We start from the raw sequence: 25,648 nt of genomic DNA on the forward strand, positions 1-25,648 counted from the left end.
TACATGTAGGACACTGACTTGAGCCTTAAGGGCACACTGAGAGTGAAGGGATGGAAAAAGACATTTCAAGCAAATGATAACCAAAAACCAGAATGAACAATAAAAAGGAAGGGTAGCTAAACTTATAAATCAGATAAAACAGACTTTGAAAATGGTAAAAAGAGGGATGCCTGGGTGGCTCAGTGGGTTAAACAACTGTCTTTGGCTCAGATCATGGTCCCAGGGTCTGTGAATTGAGTCCCTCATAGGGCTCCTTGCCCAACAAGGAGCCTGCTTCTCCCTCTCTCTCTGCCACTCCCTCTGCTTGTGTTCTCTCTCTCTGACAAATAAATAAATAAAATTTAAAAAAAATTTTAAAAAGAAAAAATGTCATTATATAATGATAAAGTTGTCAATCCATTAAGAAGAAGATATAATAATAGTAAATATGACCCCAACTTTAGAGCATTTACATATACATAGCAAAACTAACAGAGCTAAAAGGAGAAGTAAACACTAATACAAATATCTCACTTTGGTGAGATACCAAAGTCCCCAACTAATAGTATCTCACTCCCAATAATGGATAGATTATCCAGTCAGAGAATCAATAAGGAAACAGCATATTTGAACAACACTATAGATCAAATGGACCTAACAGGCATATACTGAATAGTGCATTCAACAAAAGCAGAATAAATATTCTTCTCAAGTGCACATGGAACATTATCTAGGACAGACCATATGTTAGGCCACAAAACAAGTCTTAGAAAATTTAAGAAGACTGAAATCATACCAAGTATCTTCTCTGACCACAATGACATAAAACTAGAAATCAACAAAAGGAAAACTGGAAAATACATGAATACATGGAAATTAAGCAACACTCTCTTGAACAAACAGTGGATGAAAGAAGAAATTAAGAAACTAAAGAGGAAATAAAAAAAGTTTCTTGAAAACAACATCCCAAAACATGTGAGTGCAGCAAAAACAGTTCTAAGAAGGAAGTTCATAGCAATAAAAGCATACTTTAAAAAGCAAGAAAAGTCCTAAACAACCAACCTAACTTGACATCAGCCTTAAAGAACAGGGGGGAGAAGAACAAATGGATCTCAAAGCTAGCAGAAGAAAGGAAATAATAAAGATCGAAACAGAAATAAGTGAAAAATTAAAAAACAATAGAAAAGATTAACCAAACTAAAAGTTGGTTCTTTGAAAAGATAAACAAAATTTACACACCTTTAGCTAGACTAAACAAGGAAAGAAGAAAAAGGGCCCAAATTGAGGTGCCTGGATGGATCAGTTGGTTAAGCAGCTGTCTTCTGCTCAGGTCACGATCCTGGTGTCTCAGGATCGAGACCCACATTGGCCTCCCTGCCTGCCTCTTCCTCTGTCTTCCCTCTCACTCTCTCATTCTGTCTTTCAAATAAATAAATAAATAAATAAACCGACCCAAATCAACAAAATTATAAATGAAAAAGAAGACATTATAATTGATAACATAGGAAATCAAAGAATCATAAGAGGCTACTATAAACAACTACACACTAACAAACGGACAACCTAGAAGAAATGGAAAAGCTGTTAGTAACTACAAATTACCAAGAGGGAATCAAGAAGAAATAAAAAATCTGAATAGACATAATAAGGAAATTCAATCAGTACAAAACTCTCTTAACAAACAAAAGTCCAGGACCAGATGGCTTCACTGGTGAATTTTACCAAATATTTGAAGAAGAATGAACACCAATCCTTCTTAAACTCTTCCAAAAAAATCAAAGAGGAGGGAATACTTTCAAATTCATTTTATAAAGCCAACATTATCCTGATAACAAAACCAGAAATGGACACTATGAGACAAGAAAACAAAACAGAAAAGGACACTACGAGAAAAGAAAACTATAGGTCATTATCTCTGATGAATACTGATTTTAAAAATTCTCAACAAAATACTAACAAACTGAATTTAGTGGCACTGAAAGATCATTTACTATGATCAAATAGGATTTCTCCCAGGGATGCAAAGATGGTTCAACATATTCAAATCATAATATACATAATCGTATCATACTCCATGATGAAAGTTTGAAAGCTTTTCCTCTTAGATTAGAAACAAGACAAGGTGCCCACTCTGACCACACCTATTTGACATAATACTGGAAGTCCTAGCTATAGCAATCAGGCAAGATAAATAAATAAAATACATCAAAATTGGTAAGGAAGAAATAAAATTGTCTCTATTTATTATATTACAGAGAAAAATATATAAATAAATTATTTATAATATTTATATATGTGTGTGTATATATATGGAATACATAGAAAACCCTAAAGACTGATTTAGTATAGAGAAATCCTAAAGACTCAATGAAAAAACTGTCAGATACAAATAATGAATTCAGTAAAGCTGCAGGACACAAATTAATATACAAAAACCAGTAATGTTTCTATACACTAATGGCTAATTTTCTGAAAGAAAAGAAAGAAAAAGAAATTGATCCCATTTATGATAGCATCAAAAATAATAAAATACTAGGAATAAATTTAACTAAGGGTGTAAGATCTCTTGTTGAAAGCTATAGGACATTGATGAAAGATATCCAAACAGAAACAAATAAGTGGAAAGATATCTTGCATTCATGGATTGGAAGAATATCGTTAAAATGTCAATACGACTGAAAGCCATCTATGATTCAATGCAATCTCTCTCAAGATACTGATAGAATTTTTTACAGAAGTAGATAAAACACTCTTAAAACGTATATGTAACCACAAAAAGGAAAAAAAAAAAAAAACCCAAACAACAAAAGAAATCCTAAGAAAGAAGAACAAAGCAGGAGGTATCATACTTCCTGATTTTAACCGATATTATAAGTCTATAGTCATCAAAACAGCATGAATGGCATAGAAATGGACAAGGGAACAGAATTGAGAGTCCTGAAATAAACCCAAGCATACAGAGTCAACTAATATTTGAAAAGGGAGCCGGGAATACTCAGCGGAGAAAAGACTGTGTCTTCAATAAATGGTGCTGGGAAAACTGGATATTCATATGTAAAAGAATGAAACTAGATGCTCATCTTACACCACTCACAAAAATTAACTCAAAATGAATTGACGAGTTAAATTTAGGACCTGAACCATGAAACTTCTAGAAGAAAACAAGAACAAAGCTCCTGGTCATGAGACTTGGTAATGATTCTTTGGCTATAACACCTAAGGCACAAGAAACAAAATAAAAGATAAATAAGTGGGACTACATCAAACTAAAAAGCTTTTGGACAACCAAATATATTATCAACAATGTGAAAAGACAACCTATGGAATGTGAAAAAATAGTTGCAAACATACATCTGATAAGGGCTTAATATCCAAAACATATAAGGAACTCCTACAACTCAAAAGCCAAAAAGCAAATAGCCCAATTTAAAAATAGGCAAAGAACCTGAGTAGACATTTCTCTAAAAAAGGTACATGAAAGGTCAACAGGCCCGTAAAAAGATGCTCAAAATCACTGGTCATTGGGGAAATGCAAATTAAAACCACAATGTGGTATCACCTAACACTTGTGAGAATGACCATCAACAAAAAAGACAAGAGATAACAAATACTGATATCAATGTGGAGAAAAGGTAAGCCTGTGTTGCTGAATTGTGAATTGGTGCAGCCACTATGGAAAACAGTATGGAGGATCCTCAAAAAATTAAAAAAATATAATCCAACAAATCCACTTCTGAGAATGTATATCCAAAGGTACAGAAAACACTAACTGGGAAAGATATCTGTACGCCATGTTCACAGCGACATTATTTATAGTAACCAAGACATGGAAACCACCTAAGTGTCCATCAATTAATGAATGGATAAAGTTGTGGGATATATACACAATGGAGTATTATTCTGCCATAAAAACAAGGAAATCCTATCATTTTCTTCTTTTTTTAATACTATCATTTTCGACAACATAGATGGACCTTGAGAGCTTTATGCTAAGTGAAATATGTCAGACAAAGACAAGTACTGTATGATCTCACTTACCTATGGAATCTAAAACCAATCAACTAACCAACAAAACCCCAAATTCATAGAGAAAAAAAAAAAGATCAGACTTGTGGTTACTGGATGTGGGGAGGTGGGGGAGGGGAACTGGAGGAAGGTGATCAAAAGATACAAACTTCCAGTTATAGGATAAATAAATACTAGGGATATAATGCAAAGCCTGATGACCACAGCTAACCATGCCATGTGATATATAGCGAAGTTGTTAAGAGAGTAAATCCTAAGAGTTCTCCTTACAAAGAGAACATTTTTTTTCACTTTTTTTCTTTTCTTCTGTCTTTTCTGTTTATCTACATGAGCAGAAGGATGTTTGCTGAACTTATTGTTGTAATCACTTTATAATCTGTATAAATCATACCATGCTGTATGCCTTAAACGTATACAGTGATGTATGTTAAATATTTCTCATTAACACAGAAAAAAAAATCATACTGTGTACTCCCTCTACACAAAAAACTACAAGGAAAAGTAGAACTAACCTTTCTTAATCGCCTTCTGATTGCCAGGCCTGGGCAGACCCTGGTACATATCATCTCATCAATATTCACCATGGCTCTCCCCATTTTAAAGACAAAGTCCAGAGAAATTAAAAACCATAAACCAAAGTCTCTCAAAAATAAGAGAGAAACCGGGTCCCTGAGAAACACTGAGTATGAACAGAAATCTCCAGTTTCTTCAAAAGTGAAAGCTACTGTCTACATGAACCACGTTAACTGTAACCATCTGGGATAAAGCTATTTTTGAATTTTTTAAATAAATAAATGTAAAACCAGCATTTTTTTCTCTAGCAAAAACTAAACATTTGCCAACACCACAAGTAAGGACCCACATGTACTGTAGCCTCCTTAGTTTCTCACTGAACTTGACATTCCCTACCTGGGGACAGGTACTACGGAGCAGCACAGTGGGACTGTCGTGGGAGCATTGAAATTACAGTGACCTCTCTGGGAAATAATTTTCCCATACATGTCCTAGCCAGTGGCCTAACTGTGACTTGGAGTTCAGGAAAAGCCTAAACAAGTTTTACTTGATTTGGGGGCACAAGATGAAATCCAAGCGTTGTGGGAGACAGAGCAGAAAACAGATTGAATGGGGGGTTCTTGAAAGCAGTGTGATCAGCAGTGTTAGAGGCTGAGAGTACCCAGGCCACCCAAACCCAAACCTTTAGCAGGGAGACACATTCACAGACGATCATTATGATCAAGGGCAGCAAGTGCATGGAAGCAAGTGTGTGTAGAGTAATTGCCCAGAAGATCATTCTTGTGTCTCACAGAAGGAAACATGGAAGTTCCAGCAGTTTCCAGAAGGTGCATGTGCTAGGTTTTGAGGAAAGAGTAGGAATGAGTGGCATGAGGATAGGACATTTCCAGTGAAGGAAACGGCACAAAGGCCAGAGTAACTTAATATTCTCAGGGAACTGCATTTAAGGTGCTAGATGGCTACGGTGTCAGATATGGGGAATTTCGTTTCAATAAGAAAACTATTTTATGTGCGTTACTATGATGTCTACAACACTAAAATCAGGTCCTTTTAAATGCACACCCCACATGGCCCAGCATTTGGTGAGTATTCTCCCATTTAATACATCACTCTTCTTGGAGACAAGCACTATTCTCATCCCTATTTTGTAGATAGGGAAACCCAAGTCCAGAGCATGAGGTAATGTGGTGCCCAGATGCTCTGTCTAGAAAGTAGCAGGGCCAGGATTTCAGTCCCAAGGTGTCAGACTCCAGAGAATGAGTTTGCAAGCATTACCACAATCTTCTCAGTATCTATCATGTTATAAGAGAGTGGAGCCCCATTTTCTTCTTGATAACAGTGTCAGCACTGGGGCAGAAAGGTCCTTCCCTCTTGCAGTATGTAGGCAGGGGAACTGCTCTGGTATATACGACCCTGAAAGAATGAGACTGCACTGTCGCGTCACCCACTGTCTAGTTCCCACAGAGAAGAGAGCAGATTTTCCATGAAAACGGAAACGAGACCCTTACTGGGAGGCGCTCTCAATAAGCAAAAGGTGAGAAATTTGATGCACAACATGTAATCAAGGCTGAAATTCTGGAAAGTGAGGTTGGGAAGTTTTAGGCCCCTAGGTTAGATAGACATTCTGTGCCAAGGCTTGTCCCCCTGGTCAGAAGCAGGCGCTGCTTTGTACACAAGGCCAGGTGTCATGGCTGGGCAGGGCACCCTGTTTCCCAGGATCCTGGGTCTCCAATGCACCCACTTATGGTCCTAAGTGACCGCAAGGTTATGGCAAATTACCCAACTGGACTCAGGGGCTCAAGGATTTACATTCTCTTGATTTTGCACCTATTCGAGGAAAGTCAAGTTCTCTTTTGGCTTCTATTTTTCACCTATTTTTAAAATTTTTTTAAGATGTTATTTATTTATTTGACAGAGAGAGAGAGAGAGAGAGAGAGAGATCTCAAGTAGGCAGAAAGGCAGACACAGAGAGAGGAGGGAGTAGGCTCCCTGCTGAGCAGAGAGCCCCATGTGGGGCTCGATCCAAGGACCTTGGGATCATGACCTGAGCTGAAGGCAGAGGCTTTAACCCACTGAGCCACCCAGGGGCCTATTTTTCACCTTTTAGATAAGCGTAGGAGAACTCAATTTGAGATATTAAAACAAGGCACTTCATCACTAAGAGTCTTTTCAAAATGAAACCCATAGTTTGGTTACCATTGTATCACCTACCAACTCTGTAATTCTATAGCTATCTGCCAGTGCCATCTTTTAACAAAGAGGTAAGGGAAAAGTGTTAACTTCTTTGGGTGAATTTACATTCCTTACCGTGAAAATGGTCTGCTTTGCATTTATTTCCCACCTCTCCTCCCCACCCCCCTCCTCTAAATGGACTGCTTTCAGATGAAACTCTTGCCAACTGGTCTCCATTAAAAACAATTTAGTCTTTCTGGGCTGTCTTTGTAACTAAACCTTAGATTATTCCAACTCAGGAAAGGCATAACATAGCAGTCTGGGGCTGGGGTGCCGAAGCACATTCTTTTCAAGAACCTGAATGATAGTACAGCTTACAAAGCAAACCGCAGCAGACTTAACAGAAAGACTGATCGCACTGTCCCATTTTTCTAAAGGACCCACTGGCTTCCCCAAATCAGAAGAAAGACATACAGCATTGAGGCCTTTATTATTCATATATATTATTGACATTTTTATGATTCGCATTAAGATAGTGTAAATATAATAAATGAGATTAGGGGCGCCTGGGTGGCTCAGTGGGTTAAAGCCTCTGTCTTCGGCTCAGGTCATGATCCCAGGGTCCTGGGATCGAGTCCCACATTGGGCTCTCTGCTCAGCGGGGAGTTTGCTTCTCCTTCTCCCTCTGCCCTTCCCCCTGCTTGTGCTCACTCTCTTTCTCTCTGTCAAATAAATAAATAATAAAAAAAATCTTAAAAAAAATAATAAATGAGATTGTATTCTTAATGTTTGTTTCTTTTTTTTAACATTTTTCATAGAAGAGTTAACTCATGATGCTGGGGTTCTAGGCTTTGCTTTTTCTCTTTTATGTTGTTTTAACACTGAAAGAAACATAAGCATTTCCTTCACTAAACGTAATGTGTTTTCTTATCATCATGATTTACTGAAATAGCACCTAAAAAAGGTAACATAGGGCAAACCGTTGTCTATTTATTTTACAGAGAATCCTCCTTTCACAGAGAATGGTCCAAAAATCTCTCATTCTTCCCTGCCCTTTCATGTTCAGGCTCCACATCTTAAAGTGAAGAAGACAGCAAATGAGGAAATTGAATTTGGAGGAACAAGTTCAATGTCCGCAGTAACTCCTGCAAATGTTCTTGAGAACGTTCAGGAGTTGGAGCGAAAGTCAGCTGAAGATCAGAAGAGACAATTTAAAGAATGACCTTACTCATCCCATTGTGCAACATACACAAAATGCCCATTAACAGTGCTCCAAGTGTCTCCATCATAATTAAGAAAACAATTGGCATTGTAGTCTCCTGTCATATCTTCCCCCCTGGCCTACATTGGAACTTTTACCTGTTTTGTCAAGATAACTCAAGATTAATAGGCTAAGAACTCACTTCTTGTCGGGATTGTTTTTCGAGGAGTTCAACTCAAAATTACTTTCGGTATCACCTTCACAAGGAAATCTAGTCAGTGGTATGCTGCCAAACTATTACAATGGGCTTTTAATTCATGCCACCAATAAGTAGAAGTTGATAGCATTCGAACTCATGTTAAAGCCTTTCAAGATGGCTGTCGTCCATGAAAACGCAGAACAAATCAGGTCCACCTGCCCTCACCCCCTCCCTTCCCTGCACACCTGCAATTTTAATGCAGAAAATCACTTTGAATCTTGCTTCATGTCTTTTAAAATATGAGGTGTTTGCTGTCTATGGAAATTCCCTTGAAAACACTAAACCTTTGGAAGAGATTCCACACTGCATTAGCAAAGCCATATTTTGTTTAGTTCATCATTTTTGTTAGGGACATTTTAGAATAGCAGTTGTCATAAGGCTCTATCCTATTAAACAGACTACGTTGGCTGGTACCTTTGCGATCTTACATACAACTATGTGGATTTGCTCTGAACTTCTATTTGGATTGATCAACCCTTAGAAAACAGTATGTGCCTTATGATTCAAAGTTTGTTTTCAAAAGGCACATATATGCCTAGGAAAAATTCTGGAAGAATACAGACTCAGAAATAAATAATATTTATTTCTGGAGGTTAGGATTACATTTTTAAAAGGTGATTCTCCTCACCTTCCATTATACTTTTCCAAATAATCATCAACAAATATGTATTAGACTAATGATAAAAAAATCAATTCAGTTTTTCTAAAAATAAAGATAATTCTGACCGGAGAGCATGTTTGAAAGCTTTTGAGAAGACAAATATGCCTTGGATTGTTTTAAGAACAGCCACATCCGAAGCTGGATATACGTGCTAGAGTCTCTGTGGTTATGAAATTTTTGACAAACGCCACGGAAGATGAGTTTTTTTTTTTTAAATCACTTTCCAGTTTGCTTTATTCTGACTCAGAATCTGGGGTTAATAACATGCATTGAAATTATGCCTTTTGAAAAACTATTACTTTAGATATGTTGATTTCCAAGCTTTCTAGGACTAAGATGCAATGTCTTCTTATAATCAAGTGAGTGGGGGGAGGATGGGAATCTACAATAAGACCATGTATTTATATTTACATTCATATTTCATTGTTTAGCTCAAACTGTTATACCCTAATAAGCAAATTAACCTTTAATGACTTATCTCTTGAGATGATAGTAATGGACCTTTTAAACTATTTAAATGGATGATCTACAAAATGTAATTATAATTACATGTAATGTGATTATTATTACATGCAATAAATTATAATTATAATTTTTTGTGATGATCAAGTGAACAGTAAATATGCTATTTATTACCCCACTAGGACTATTATTATCTACACCATAGGTAGGCAAGACTTGTTTATCACTTGCTTGGGTACAGCTTATGAGCTAACCATGGTTTTCACATTTTTTGTTTTGTTTGCTTTTATATTTTTGAGTGACTGGAAAAAATCAAAACAAAAATATTATTTGCAAAATGTGAAAATAATACGAAATTCAAATTTCAGTGTGCACAAAGTTTTACTAGAAGAGAACTGTGCTATTCTTTTAAGTCTGCCTGTGGTGGCTTTTTGCATTACAAATGCTTCTGAAAAGAACTGTGACAAAGTCTAAAATACTTATTAGTTGATCTTTTTTTTTTTTTTAAGATTATTTATTTATTTATTTATTTGACAGAGTAAGAGAGAGATCACAAGTAGGCAGAGAGGCAGGCAGAGAGAGATGGGAAAGCAGGCTTCCTGCCGAGCAGAGAGCCCAATGCAGGGCTCAATCCCAGGACCCTGGGATCATGACCCGAGCCGAAGGCAGAGGCTATAACCCACTGAGTCACCCAGGCGCCCCTATTAGTTGATCTTTGATACAAAAAGTGTTTCCAAGGTGGTTCTGAATATTGTCTGTATTTCCCATCATCAGTCTCTAGATGGCAGAAAAGATCCTTAAACGGGGGGGGGGGGGGGGTGGTGGTGGTAATCAGGTTATAGAAGATATTTACATTCCCAATTAAATCACCCCTTAAAAGTCAGCCCTTCCAACAGCACAAGACATTTTTTTCTATGCATGTTCTATAAACCAAAAATTAAACATATAAAAGAAACAAAGGATTCATTTAGTCTAGAACTACTATCTGTACTGAAATTTAGCATTTGCTCCTGCCTTAAATAAATAAATATTATATAAATCTAAACCTTTAAAGAGGCTTCTCAGGTATCACCAACACATTAAATTGTAATAAATTTAAAGTGTACAATGTGATGATTTGGTATAAGTGTACATTGTGAAATGATTACTTCAACCAAGTTAATTAACACATCAATGACCTCACATAATTACTTTTTTTTTGATGAAAATGCTTAGGATCTATTCTCTTAGCAAATTTCAAGGATGCAATATTCAATACAATACTATTAGCTATAGTGAGCCTGCTACACATTAGACCTTCATAATCTATTCACCTCATAAGTGAGTTTATATCCTTTTATTAGCCTGTCTTCCTTCTTCCTAACATGTCACACACACACACACACCCCCAACCACTTTCCTACTCTGTTTCTATGAGTTGACTCTTTAATTTAGATTCCATATATAAGTGGACAAGTCTGTCTGACTTGTTTCATTAGCATAATGCCCCCAAGTTTCATCATGTTGCCATGAAAGGCAAGATTTCCTTCCTTTTTAAGGCTGAATAATATTTCATTATGTTTATATACAAATATATGTATGTATGTACATATATACTACAGCTTTTTTTTTTTTTAAAGATTTTTTATTTATTTATTTGACAGAGAGAGAGAGAACACAAGTAGGCAGAGAGGCAGTCAGAGAGACAGGAGGAAGCAGGCTCCCTGCTGAGCAGAGAGCCCAATGCGGGACTCGATCCCAGGACCCTGAGATCATGACCTGAGCCGAAGGCAGCGGCTTAACCCACTGAGCCACCCAGGCGCCCCCATATACTACAGCTTTTTTATCATTCATCTGTCAGTGGGCACTTAGCTTGTTTCCATGTTGGGCTTCTTCAGTTGTAACTTGCCTATAAGATTCTTCTCTTTATAGACTGAATTATACTTGTTAAGCCTGTAGGTTATGCCAACTGGGTTTAGAATTAGTTGGCTTGTAAGTGTGTAGAGAACTAACTTGTTTGTTTTTAGAACTTGATTTTTTTTTTCCCCTGGCATTGTGTAGTCACAGCTACAGACCAGACAGATTTTATGAATGAATCAAGAAAAGCAAGGTGAGGGGGTCCCCACACACATTGCTGGTTCATATTTACTCTTCCATGAAAACCAAATCTGTATCATCAGGATGATATTCACTCATGTTCTTTAAACTGCAGATTTCTCATTTCTCAACAAGAGGACAAAAAGCTCCTACACCACTTCCCAGACACATCAAAGACAAGGCTGCTGGCACTCCTTTCATCCCCCTCACATTCTCTCCCATCATTTCTGTCCCCCTTCATTTTTTCTGTAACTTCCGGTTATAAACTTTTCCACGGAAAAAGAAAGTTAAAACAGGACAATGGATAACCCAATGCCAATCATACATTTTCCTATACAACAATCATGCACCTGAGAATTAACGAGTCTATACAACCAGCTAATAACCAATGAACATTGAAATTTCCCCCATTTAACCTCAGAATATCTTTCAGAGACCTGTGGTTGAACAGGAATGTAATCTAAAGTCAGGCTTCTCATCAGTTTGCTGGGTTTCCCCAGTTCTCCTTTGATCTAGGACAGTCTCTCCCCTCTCTACCTCTACAAACACTTCTTTTCATGATGTTGAGTTTTTAGGAGATTGGGTCATTTGCCTTGCAGAATTCACATTCTGGATTTCTCTGATTGTCATTATTTTTCTATCCTTTATATGTTACCGTAAATTGGGGCTTAGGTCTAAAAGTTTAACACTATGATGCTGTATACTTCATATTGAGCTATCCCACTTTGGGTAGTAAGAGTCTGATCAGCTTGTTGTGGTATTGATCACCATTACAAAGGTTTGATTTTTCCCTTTGCCACTGGCAAATAATCAGTGAGGTTGTATCTTGTCGCTCTGCAAACATCTTTTAGCCCAACAACCTTTTCAAGTAATGGTGTCAGTTTGCCATGAGAATCAATATTTCATTAAGAACTGAGAAATAGTAATTTTCTAATTTATTATTCCTTCCCTTTTCATTAGCTGGCATTATCCTATAAAGGTGGGTTTTGTCTCATCAACTGAGAATCGCCTAGGGTTCCTTCTAAAAAATCAAAGTCAATGCTGGATCCTTTACCTTTAATTCCCATTTTCCAAAGTAAGGATCCTTTACCTTTAATTCCCATCTTCCAAAGTAAGGATTTAATTTTCCAAAGTAAGTAACAGTCATCTTCAACTGAAGCAAATTAGCTCTCTCTCTCTCGAGAGAGAAATGCATGAGAGAAAAATGCATGAATTCATACATTTTTATTTTCATATTTTTACAATCAACTCAATATGATATTTGATGCTCTGTTTGGCCTGAGAGAGCATCCTTCAGCTGGATTCTTTAGCATGTTTTTTTATTCTTTGATGTAAAATGTTCTTCTGGGATCTCTTTCCACAGCTGAGACCAAACAGCAGCCTCTCCTCTCTCCATGTCCTAGCAGCACCTCCACTGAAGAAATCTTCTACTTCCTTCTAGACTTTGTCATTCAATAACTTGAAAACCCTGGATTGCTTCCTCCCACCCCCGGCCAAACCTTTGCTGAGCACATCAAATGGCACTGAGAACACCTGCAAATTCAAACAAGATCATGAAGAAAGGCTAGCTCCTCTTAAAATGTCTTCACCATTTCTCTTACCTTGCATAGTAGTCATTGGGTGGAACCGCTTCTTGAAAGAACTGGAACTGGTATAAATAAAGTCCAATCAAGTGTCCCGCAGTGAAAATAGCCAGCAGAACACAGAGACAGCTGAACAGCAATGGGTCGAACGTTCGGCACCAGGACCACCAGGTGCACAGACCCAAAAATACAAAGAAGTATACAGATGAGGTCAAAGATGGCAACATCATACCTGAGGAAGAAGAGATATCATCAAGACTCATTGCACAGAACCGGAAAAGCATTTACCATTCAGGAAATGTAACTCTTGGGAGATTTTGTACATTTCCTTTGTGTGTTTCCAGGGATGGATCAAGTTATTGAAGTATGAACCACATTTTATTTATAAAATCAGAACTTATACTATTTTTGTTGTGAAATAAATTCAGACATAAAATGATATTTGTAAATATAAGTAAAAACATAAGATCATGAAGTTCTTCCCATGATGTTTGAGCAGAGTAAATATCTATTTTTCATATAAATAGAATTTAGCATATTTGCTTGCTTGCTTCCATCTTTCTACTTTTCCCCCTAATTTTTCAGGAATACTTGTGTGTCTATTTAACTTTCCCTGATATCATTTTTTATAATAACTCACTTTTTTTTTTTTGGTTAAGTAGGAATCATAACAATATTACATCTATGGCAAAGTCTCACTAAAACTTTGCCCTACCCAACCATATTGGGATCACACTATTAGCAAAAGGGGGCACGTAAAGTGAGGTAATTCTTTGGCAGGCATTTAAAAACTTTTGCTGGGCGGGGGATGGGGCATCTTGAAATGACTCTTTGTTAAAATATTGCGATATACTTCTTGAGGAATTCTATTCTCTTTCCCACTTTTTAATTTTCCTCACATTATTTCATCTTATGAAACTTCCACGAAGAGGTATGGACTGAACTTCACAGCGGCTCTAGAGCAGCTGCCAACAGCGCGATGGAAGGAGGGAGAAGATGGAGATAACATTATTATGGAACAAGCGGTCGGCAGCCAAGATTTCAAGGAAGTGAGTGTCCGAGCTGCAAGATTACAATCTGAGGAAGAAAAATAGTATATCCTGGAGAGTTAAATTAAGATTGCTAACGGCCCAGTGTAAACAGACATGCTTTCAGAAGGTACACATGTGGCTCTGGATGGCGGGGGAGGGGGCGGACGACGACACACCAACATGGTTCATCAGAGCCCATTGCCCTTCATGGGCTGTGGGGAGAGGAAGAGTAGTGGTTTTTTGGATCTACACCTAAACATAAATCACTTAAGATATAGGAAAAGATGGCTTTATGGAGGTTGACAGAAACCAACTGAAAACACAAATGCTAGAAATGAACCAGATAAATGACTTCTCTCTGTGTGTGTGTGTGTGAGTGTGTGTGTGTGTGTGTGTGTGTGTACATGTGGCCAGTTTTCCAGCAGGTACGGTTATGAGTTTGGTATCACAAACCAGAATTGTTTCTTTCTGCATTTTCTCCTCAGCCATGTCCTTCATTATTCACCAAAGCACGACCTGTGCTTCATCCAGTGCCAGAAACGCTCACCTGAGGAACCGAGTAAAATCGTCACCACCACCTTTCCCGCGGTGGTGATCATGTTGCCAATAAACTCTTTAAGCTTGGAGGCCACTGAGGCGAGTCTGCGGAACATTTTTAACTTTGTGCTCTCTTCCACGTCACCTTCGACACCGTCCCCTTCATCCAAATCCTCTTCGTAGATCAGCGCCTCTTCCGCATCTAATTTTTCCCCTCCAGCCTAAATAAAGGAGAAACAGAAAATATTGCAGTCCAGACCTCTGCCTCCCCGCCCAGTAGATTACATAGTTTGTAATTTGTGGGTCAGTCAGTGAGGTGAACTTCACAAACCGGCAGAAAAATGCAGACAACCACTTACGTCCCCCTCCAGGTCTCTGACAGTTCCTTGTGGAAGCCTAAGTCCCTTGGATCTTTCCCGAAGAAGTAAACAAGAAACATCACCCATCATAGAACCCTGAACAGTGTGTTTTCTGAGCCACAGGAACTCATTTTTTTACAGGCAGAAGAAACAGAAACATCTCTCAAGATCTTAACTTTCATCAGTCTGAGTTTGTTTCCTCACACTTACAGTTTGCCACTAAGCTGATAGGTAGTGTGAGGAGAATATCCATGGCTTTAACCAAAATGGTGAGTCCAACTCTTGCTTATGAAACCCTTTTTCTTTCTGAAGTAATTCTGTCCACTATCCTAGTGTTTCCTGACAACGGGAGCATGAGTGGTCCTGGGTTTGGTCCTGGGTTTACTTGACTAGATACAGTCACTTCTTATTTTATCCTTTCAGAGAATGATATACTCGTTCGATCCTAAATGATTCAGCCCCTCAGTACGATCATCAGAGATTTAGGGAAGAACTCACGGGCAGAATATACACATATTTCTATGCATTATTTTAAACGGTATACAAGGTGTTTTTGACTGTTTTGTTTTTAGAGAATACACAGAAATTTTTTTTGGCTAAGAACAGTCTTTCCCTAGAAGGCTTGAATTTTTTAATTGTTAGAAATATAAGCCATCATTTTAAGACAAAAGGTTGTTTCAGATGTATGAGGTTTTGTTTGCATTTGCCGTAGGCTGGCAGTCTTCTCTTAATCCCAGTTGAAAAGACTGTACTGGCTGCAGAAACAAAAGGTTTTTTACGTCCAGTTCAGACATCTCTTTAAGGCTTAAAGAGTACAGCCCAGCCTCTCCGTTTTTCCCATTTTAAAGGTTCTTTTTTTTTTCCAGCCCAGCCTCTCCATTTTTCTATTTTAAAGGTTTTTTTTCTTGATACATTTAGTTCAGATATTTAAAGATTTTTTATTTATTTATTTGACCGAGAAAGAGACGCAGCAAGAGAGGGAACACAAGCAAGGGGAGTGGGAGAGGGGGAAGCGGGCTTCCAGCTGAGCAGGGAGCCCGATGCAGGGCTCAATCCCAGGACCCTGGGATCATAGCCTGAGCCAAAGGCAGATGCTTAACTGACTGAGCCACCCAAGAGCCCTTAGTTCAGGTATTTAAAGAATATTCACCAGTGGCAACTGAACCTCTTACTATGCCCATGCACACTAAAGGAAGCCAGCATGTGGAGGCTGGTATGAAGTTCAAGGTAGTCCTGAGCGGCCTTGAGAACTCAGAGCTCTTCTCTTTGCCTAGAAGGGTACAGGCCACTCATAACATAAGCTGTCTGTTGCTGAAGCGAAGGGTACAGAAAGCACATTTACCCTGGACACCAAATACACAGATTTAATCTCGGGCCCATTCCAGTCTATATACCCAAAACAGGTTCTACTGTATTACATCATGACACATTTTTTTCCTGAAGAAAAAGGAATGTCTCAAGCATATTCATGAAGATTTCTCTATATGGTCAGGGCCTACCATATGCTAATATCTCATAAGAGATGCAGTGATAAACATGTAGGCAAGTAGAAAACTAACAAGCTATCTCACAGTAACAAATGCTAGTCAGAGAATTAAAATAGGGTGAGGTGACTGTGAGTGGCAGGGGGGCTATTATAGATTCCAAGGTCAGGGAGAGCCTCTCTGAGGAGGTGACATTTAAGCCAAGATCTGAATGTCACAAAGTAACCAGCCACGTGAAAATCTTCATTAAGAACATTACAGATGGAGGGAAGAGAAAGGTCAAAGAGAAATGGTCAAAGAAAGGCTCCCTATGTTCAGAAAGAAGGCACATGTTCCGGACATACTTCCTCTTCCACCAATTCACCCTCCCCATTGTCAGCTGATGAGCCCACTTCCTACTTCACTGAGAGAAGGGGGGCTAACCCTTCTCTGGGTTTATGTGTCGTCCTGTTGTGCGGGGGAAATCAGCTGGCACATCAGCCTTTCAACCTAAAGCTCACCTGCACAGCAGGTACTTGGCTCCCTACCCCTGTCCTGTGACTATGGAGAAGCTGCACCCCCTGAGACACCAGAGAAAAGGATGCTCCCAGCCATCCTCCCCTCACCCCTGCATTACCTCATGCTCCCTTTCTCCCATATCTCCCCATCAACAAACAAAACATGCCTCACCATCTCCAACCCACACCTCTTCCAATCCACATTTGCCTCTCAAAGTGACTCTCCAAGAGTTGGCTAAAAACATGGCGTCACTTCCCCTAGGTCTCATTTCTGTTGAACTCACTCTAACAGGAGTTTCATCACCAATTACTCCACATAGTAAGGGCTATGACGTGGCCTATTTCACATGATGCCAAGGAAGGTGATGCCAAGGAAGACCGCAGCTAGGAGGCTATTGCTGTGGTCGAGGGGGAGACAGGAGCTCAAGGAGCTGAGAAGAGGATCGCGTCTTTGCCTTTTGTCTTAAATTCAGCAGAACTCATTAGTAAATTTGATGTGGAGGGTGGAGGGACAGAGGAGAATCAAAGACAGTTCCTGTATTTTTGTCGTTATTGAGGAGATGGGGATAAGCAAGGGTGAAGAGGGTTGGAGAATTCAGTTCTGAGATGCCCTTCGGGCTTTCTTGTTGGAGATGTTAAAAGGGCAACCAGCACAGGAATCTGGAGGGCCGGAGGGAGGTGGAGACTGGAGAGGTCTATCTAAAGTTCAGTGGTAAAGATAAGGTTTCTAAAGTCAATGGTCTGATGAGGTTATCTGGAGAGAACACAGAGCTCGCCCACCTCTCAGGTGCAGCCACACCTGGAACCAGTGATTCTCTCTAGCCCTATCTTCTTCTTTGCCCAGAAGCACTCCCTGCAGGCAACCACATGGGGAACCCAGAGTCCACAGGCTCTCTTGGCCTTGGAACATGCTTTAAACGTTCCCTTGGCCATGGGATCCCCTCCCAAGCTCTTAAAGACTCTAGGTCCCATACCAGCTCTTCCTTTCCACTTGCTCCTGATCCCCCAGGAGTTTCTGTGGGGATCCATCCAGTGAAGCTATGGCTATGGTGTCCACACTGCCATCCACATACAAACCATCCATTCATGGGTCATGTCTTGCTTAATTTCCCCCTCATGATGCAGTGACACATATAAATCCTCCCTGGGGAAGAAAGTTAGGCCAAAACCTTCAGTCACCATCCTTGAAAAGGGAGACATGGAGAGACAACAAAGCTAGAGCTGCCTGGGTCCCAGTCAGAAATGCACTCCTAACTTTCATAACAAATGGCTTCTTATTCAGCTGTAGAATTGCTACGGATGTAGATTAAATCAAATAGAGTTCTCTGGTCGAGGTTAGACAAATGCATTTCCTTGACCTCTCTTGGGCAGGACCGGGGCCCCCGTGACTTTTATAAACATACCACTGGACTTGAGGGTTTTCAGCATTTTTGTACCAGAATCCTCAGTTGGAAACGCTTAAGAAACCTGCCAAGCTGGGAGGGAGCCGGAAGTGAGCCAGGTTGGCCTCTGTGAGCCCCCACTGTCCAGGCTGGGGCCAGAACTGCCATTAGTCACGTCAGGCCTGCTTTTTAACAGGCAGGCTTTCTCCCCCTAAATGATTCTTCTGGTGAAATATAAACACTGATCCTCTGGAACAGCGTCCACTCGCTCAAATGTATTTACTAACAAGCAGCCTGGCTTGTGGGAGCCATAATCTCTCCCGGCTTTGGAATGCAACCGGACTCCGGCCCTGAAGCGAAGAAGGAGCAGCTATAAATGAAGATTTAATTCCCCCTGGTTCCAGATTGAGCTTAGAAATTAAAAAGAGAACACTCCTGGGGCGCCTGGGTGGCTCAGTGGGTTAAGCCACTGCCTTCGGCTCAGGTCATGATCTCAGGGTCCTGGGATCAAGTCCCGCATCGGGCTCTCTGCTCAGCAGGGAGCCTGCTTCCCTCTCTCTCTCTGCCTGCCTCTCTGTCTACTTGTGATCTCTCTGTGTCAAATAAATAAAAAAATAAAAAATTAAAAATTAAAAAAAAGAGAACACTCCACAGTTTAGAAAGTCAAAAATAAATAAATAAATAAATAAATAAAATAATAATAATAAATTTCATATTATTATTGCCCATGTCAACCTCTAAAACTTATTTGAGGACGTGTAAATCCTCCAACTTGCCTTTGCTAAACGTTCCCCACTTTAAATGTGCCAACATGTATTCCCATGACACCTCTGAGATCAACTGCATGCAAGGCCAAGCTTGTCTCTGAACTTGGGTCAGGGTCTGAGCTACATGTAGCCACCGCATCTCCTCCCACAGCTGCCTCCCCACACTCGGCACACAGCAGTCGTTCCCACACAATTCAGACAGGGAAGACACAGCAGTTAGTTTTGGTGAAAGGCAAATATTCATTTTTCTTGAACTCCGAACAATCTTTGAATGGGTTGGGGTATGTCCTGATGATCACCCGGGAATCTTGAAGAGGGCAGGAACCTAGCTTCACCTCAAACTTACTAAATGAGAAATTCTTGGAGCGAATCTCAGGCATCCGTATGACCAAACAGTTGCCCTACATGATTCTGAAACAGCCAATCTAGAATCCACAACACAGGCCGCCATCTGTAATGCCTGATAACTGATGGCACCCTTGACAGACCAGGCAAAATTGGAGACATTTTGTTGGAATTGTATGCTAGGCAGACTCCCTTCCCTGGAAAATGCACTGAAGTGATTTATCTGTGGAACCTCCTTCCGGTTTCAGTCAAACTTTACGTGTTAGCCCAGAACTCCTCATCAGATGAATCAATCCACTTTCTTCTTTGTGGCTAAAACTACCTATTCAAAACATTTGGAAGGAGTGTATCAAAGTCACAAACAAAGGATCTGGAGGCAAAGGGAATGTTTTTCTAAAGTGTAATGAGTTGTTTCTTCATTGTTTATTATGAAAAGTTAACAATGTATCCTTACAGAATGGGTTCTCCACAGAAGAGCCCAAGGGAGGAAAAGGCAAGCGTGGCGCCTCATGGCTCAAGGCAAACACTATAGGCACCATGTTGCCTGTGGAAGGGAGTAGAGAGAGCATCTCGTCTATGTGATGTCACCGTGTGTTATGTAAGTCTAACGGGACAGCATTGTACAGATAAACAAATATTTCATTCTATGGCCACACTTGTTGTAGGAAGATTATCTTTCTAAACTTGCAAGAGCAGTAGAGCCTCGTGCCACCATCCACATCCCCTTGCTTCTGGGACACTCTGATTCCAGAGCTCTGGGATGGGCCCTGCATTAGAACGTTCCAAAACATCCCAGGTCATATGGCCAACTTAGAAATTGCACCAATCTTTGAGAATCACCTGAACATCATTCGAAAGGGAAATGAACAATAATGGAGAGCAGCCAAATTGGACAGACTGTTATTTTAAAGGTTTATATCTTTAGGGTTTATTTTTTTAAAGAAATCACTTAATGGCATGCCATAAAACCAAGTCAGTATTAAAACACACACACACACACACACACACACACACACACACACACACACACACACAGATTCTAATACTATCTACTTAGTTTGTCTCTGGTTAGAGAGATTATTACTGACCCCGAACCATCCATTTTCTCTTATAAGAAACAGCTGAGTTGAGCACTTCTAAGTGACATACCCAGTGTTCCCTTTAGAAATAAAAAATCTAGGGAATGATAACAAGCAGCATTTTGAGGGTACAGAATCTTTCCTGTTGCTCCAAAATTTCCTGAAAGATTCAGGACCCCTGTAATGCCTTCTGATGGGCTGAGATGGAAACAAAACGCAAGTCTTTGTTATTAAAGTGCTCAAAGGCTGAGTCCAGCTCTAGCTGCTCTGGAATCCACAGCATTCCTCTCCCCATCCCCAGTCCAGCTCCTCCCTCCTCTCAGAACTTCTCCTGAGCCTGAGCTCGGCTCTGAGCACTGCGCCAGGTCCAAGGTGGGAGTCCTCCCTGGGACCCCAGAGGCTTGCTCGCTTGGTGGAAATAAACCAAGAATATATAACTGTTTATAAAGTGAGAATATGAACTCCTAATTACAGGGATCTGGAATGCCCAATTCCAGTTATTCCCAAAGCGAACATGACTGGGGCGGGGTGGGTGGTAAAAGAAAAAAAAAAGGACTAATGTCCTGGAAAGCAAAGTAAAAAATTAAAGAACACTCCCTGTTAGATATTTGTTTTTGCCCATCCTGGCACATAGTGGGTACTGAATAAATAAATAAATAAATAAATAAATAAATCCTTCTCTGTAGACACAGCAAGGAGAGATCACTCAAGACAGAAGAGTGGGTTTGCCTCGGCCCTGCCAAGTTCTCTGACAGTTTGGGGGAGAAGCAGCTCTTTGCAGATAATCCTGGTCGCAGGCTGACTCGTTGCTTTAGTTCTAAACTTTGGGTTTCTTTGTGCAAGCCTCCGTATTAATCAGTCGGTGCCTAACCAATTAACTTGATATGTATATAAGTATTACTATGTGCACAAGCTCAGGTTACTTTGCTAACTTAAGATCTGTTGCAACAGAGAACAAGACGAAGGTGATGCTTTCCCTCACTGAGCTTATAATTTAGTGAGGGAGATGGAAAGCCAATAACAGCAACCAAAAGTGGATGTAACATAATTACAGTGTGATAATTGTTACAGATATAACAAGACAGAGACTAGGGAATAATCTGGGCGGGTGGTTGGCGAAGGCCTCAGTGGGAAACAGGTCACCCAATGGTGGAGGAGAAACTAGCCATGAATGAGCAGGGAGTGGACTGAATGGCAGAAAGGAAAAGTTAGTCTTTTCTGGGCAGAGAGAGGGAGTGGGACAGAGCCCGGGATGAGGGGATAGGGTCAGGAAGTGCCATGGGCTTCAGGGTTAGGAGCCTGAATTTTGTTCTCATTTAATGAGAATCCAGTGAAGTGTTTAACCCCAGGAAGTGACATAGTTTGATTTATAATTTTACAAGGCTAATCCAGAGAAGGCAGAGAGTTCGAGAGCAGTGGAATAGGGTAAGAACAGAGTCCGGAGGTAGGGAAATCCAGCTTTAGGTTATTTCGGGGTCTGGCTGAGAGGTGGGATGAGGACTGTGGCAGGAGAGACAGAAAAAGGGGAACATGGTTAGACAAAATGTCAAGGAAGCACCCACAGACTTGTTGGTGATAATGGGCAAGGTGTTCAAGCCATTAAGGGTCTTACCAGGGCTCAGGTCCTAAGAAATGAATGAAAGGTGACTCTGCGAACCTGGGTGGGCAGTCCGCAGGAAGGCTGGGTGGAGGGAGGGGAGGGAGATCTAGCTCCTACTCTCAAACATACCACCAACACTTTGAAAGAAACATGGGGATTTAAACAACATTAAATTGGTGGCAGTTCCATCTCAGTATTTCCGGTTGAGAGAAGGATGGAAAGCATGACCCCCCTCAAAGGAGTGAGGGAGATGCAGAACCCCTGAAGCAGGAGCAGGTGAAAGAAAGGGACACATAGGTTCCCCCCCCACCCACTGTGCCTGACCAAGCTACCCTTCCTGAAGGGACTTGGGGCTCTGCATTCTCCCCAAACAAGTCTCCCTTTGGGTGTTTTGTTGTTATGTGCAATTCAATTTCAAGATCACCTGTCAAATATACCAAGGACAGAACAAAATATTCTGAGAATTTCTAAAAACACAGATCCAGACATATTGTTAAGGGTAAAAGTCTACTTTGGAGCTTTGATTTTCTTAAAAAAATAAAGCAGAGAATAGGCACGCACTGTGAAATGTTGTTAAATGAAAGAACACATGGGAGAGAAATTAAGGTGGGTTTAATTTGGAATAGTTTCATTTTCATGACGTAAAAATACTTGAGCTGCCTTCCTAATTGCTTATTCTTTCCTTTATTTTTACTACTGGGTCACATAATTCAACTCCAGGCTGGTCAAATTTCATTCAATTAACCTAGGTCTGTAATAGAACATCCCTGCCTTTCTATGTGATAAAGAGGGTATGCTCTCCAGGTGTGTTTCTCTCAGAGGAAAGGATGAGAGGGACTCCACGCTCTCACCTTGTGTCCTGGGAGATGTAGCTGAAGGACAGTGGGGGATACATTCATGGATCTAAAGTTAACTTGCCTCTGTGACATTCATCCTGAAACTCATACTGTCATACCGAGCTTTCCCAAAGCCTTCTGAAGACAACAGGCCAATGATTTCCTCCAATTAAAAAGTTTTTCTTTGGGGTTCCTGGGTGGCTTAGTGGGTTAAAGCCTTTGCCTTCGGCTCAGGTCATGATCCCAGGGTCCTGGGATTGAGTCCCGCATCGGGCTCTCTGCCCAGCGGAGGCCTGCTTCCTCCCTCTCTCTCTGCCTGCTTCTCTGCCTACTTGTGATCTCTGTCTGTTGAATAAATAAATGAGATCTTTAAAAAAAAACCCAACTTCCTCTTTATTTAAACTAATGGCATCTAAAATCACCATAATTAAAGGTTTCCTCCAAACTGTAAATGTGTTTAACCCAGAGAAGACAAACCCAGGATGCTGCATTTTGGCGGACATATGACAATATGCCCTTGCCTAGTTCCTGAGAGTGACCTTGAGATGTGGCAAGCTCAAGGCTGGGAGGGCAAGTGGGCAGTTGCCTAACTTCTTACTCTACCGAATGCTGCCGTGTTTCAGATGATCATGTCTGGGTACCAGAAGAGACAGGATCTAGAAAACTTCAAACACATGATTCTGGGCTAAATCTCAGCTGAGAAGCTGAATGCCTTATTAGAAGGGAGAGTAAAAAGAAACAAAAGGTGACAGTAAAAAGATTGATCTCTTTCATTCTTTGTTTCTTGCTCTCAAAAAAAAAAAAAAAAAAAAGAGTAGTAACTTCAAGAACCTCAGTGCTAAAACTTAAGGCACAGCCCCATTGGTGATTTTATGTGCCAGAATGCAGATGTAGTAGGAGCTTAATGGACATTAGGTATCAGAAAGGAAGATACAGGTTTTGAGGCTCAGGAAGAATTTCCAAACAATATTAGCAGGATCCAAATGTTGCATCCTCGAACTTTTAACAGAACTGAAATATTCTTTTTATGCTTCATATTTGATATGTCCGACTAAGCAGACCAAGTCATGACTAAAATTGCTATTTGAATAAACAGTTTCTCATAAATTTGGATTAATAATATATTGGAGTACCATTTGCTTCCAAAAAAATAAAGCCTGAAATCTCATTAAATCGCTAGAAAGCCTTGGTAGTACAAAACTATACAAAATAACAGCAGCGTAGTGAAATTACAAAGCGTTTCATTGCGCAGGTGACTCTTTCCTACATGATTTGATTTTCAAAACCCAACTCTTTTTTTTTTTTTTAATATTTAAGATTAGGCATCTTTCTCCCAGTTACAACTTGTAGGTCTGCTTCTGAATTGCAATGAACAGATAAACAAGATCACAGATGTGTCAGTTGAAAGAGAACCTTTTCTGGCACTTGAGGAATTGGCTTACTTAACTGAGCTCTATTCTCTGTACAATGCAAGATTCTCTGTAACAAGGCGAGATTTTTTTTTTTCTTTTTCCGGGAAACCAGCGATTTGCGATGCCTTTTAAAACAGCAAACTTGAGCCTCATTATCAAGCTGAGCAAGATTAGGAAAGACTCTGAGTCTTCTTCAAGGATTAGTTGCTAGTTTAAAACAATGCAGGGTTTAAAAAGACATTCTCGCAGGCACCAGTGGATTAATCTTGCCATTTCACCATTGGGATAAATGAAAGAAGAAACAATGCCAGCAAACACTATTCTTTCAAAGGATCCTCAAAAACCAAACATTCTATAGTGCAAATGTCAAGATTTATTACAGGGAGGAAATATGTTGGGGCCTTCCAAAACAAAATAAATTCTCCTACTTATTTTGGCCATGTGCTTCTATTCTTTTCAGACTCAAGCCAGATTGTTCACATGTAAGAAATATTTCCTTGTGGATTCATCTCAGAAGATTCACACACCAGCCTGCTCCTCCCGGGGCCACTGGGTGGGGTGGGGGGTTGGTGGGTGGCTGGAATGCATGAAGAGAATGGAAATTAAGATCTAAATGAGGCCAAAGCAAATCTAAATGGGAAGAAATTCAATCTCATCATAATGACATTTAGTATTTTTCAAAGCCTCAAATAAATAGTATTTAGAACGTCAATCATTTTAAATAATGTGATTAATAATATAGAGAGTACAGATAATTAAACGGGTTTCAAATGGGAGAGAAGTACCATAAGTCTATCTTTGAGAACAATGTGAAATCAAAAAGGAAACATATTAGAACTAATCCATGTATGGTTCTGTGTTCTCTTCTTCCCCAGATGTGTGACCCTAAGCATAACCTGAAATCCGTTAATTTGCATCAGTCAATGTAGGCTTTCCTGGTCCTATGGTAAAAAAAGTCTTTGCCCTTAGTGACAGAGGTTGTTTTCTTGAGAAGCTTTGAAATTCATTTATGGCTGTCTGTGACAAATGGCACAGAAGGGACTCTCTTACCGAGTGGGTTGGCTTCAAACTCACCACCCAACTTTACTTTCTATCATCCTAAGAGGACTCTGAATTTGAAACTGTTCTAGGACCTCTCCAACTGGAGAGAGCAAGGTGACGAGAGCTAGTAGCATCTCATTAAGCAACCCAGTGGGCAGGCACTGCACTAGACGTGTTGTACTTGACATTTCATTTAGTGCTTACAGCAACCCCATGACATAGGATTATGATTGACCTCATTTTGCAGAAGAGAGAGAATAAACAAATTTCTCAACATCACGTAGCCACTGTTAGTAGCTTCCACGTCTGCCTTCAGTGTCTACTCAACTTACAGCAAATATCTTTT

At 40.0% G+C, this 25,648-nt stretch overlaps 1 protein-coding gene across 2 annotated transcripts in view; it reads right to left on the reverse strand.

Moving 5' to 3' along the window:
* PIEZO2 (piezo type mechanosensitive ion channel component 2) overlaps window positions 1-25,648 on the reverse strand; it is a 471,611-nt gene that overhangs the window by 174,382 nt on the left and 271,581 nt on the right. For both annotated transcript variants that reach the window (XM_047697821.1, XM_047697822.1), the window contains exons 6-7: window positions 14,511-14,721; window positions 12,951-13,164 (exon numbers count right to left, since the gene is read on the reverse strand). In XM_047697821.1, coding sequence (XP_047553777.1) covers window positions 12,951-13,164; window positions 14,511-14,721 — 425 coding nt within the window. The remainder of the gene's footprint in view (window positions 1-12,950; window positions 13,165-14,510; window positions 14,722-25,648) is intronic.

The sequence above is a fragment of the Lutra lutra genome, chromosome 12 (genome assembly GCF_902655055.1).
Source record: "Lutra lutra chromosome 12, mLutLut1.2, whole genome shotgun sequence".
Taxonomy (NCBI): domain Eukaryota; kingdom Metazoa; phylum Chordata; class Mammalia; order Carnivora; family Mustelidae; genus Lutra; species Lutra lutra.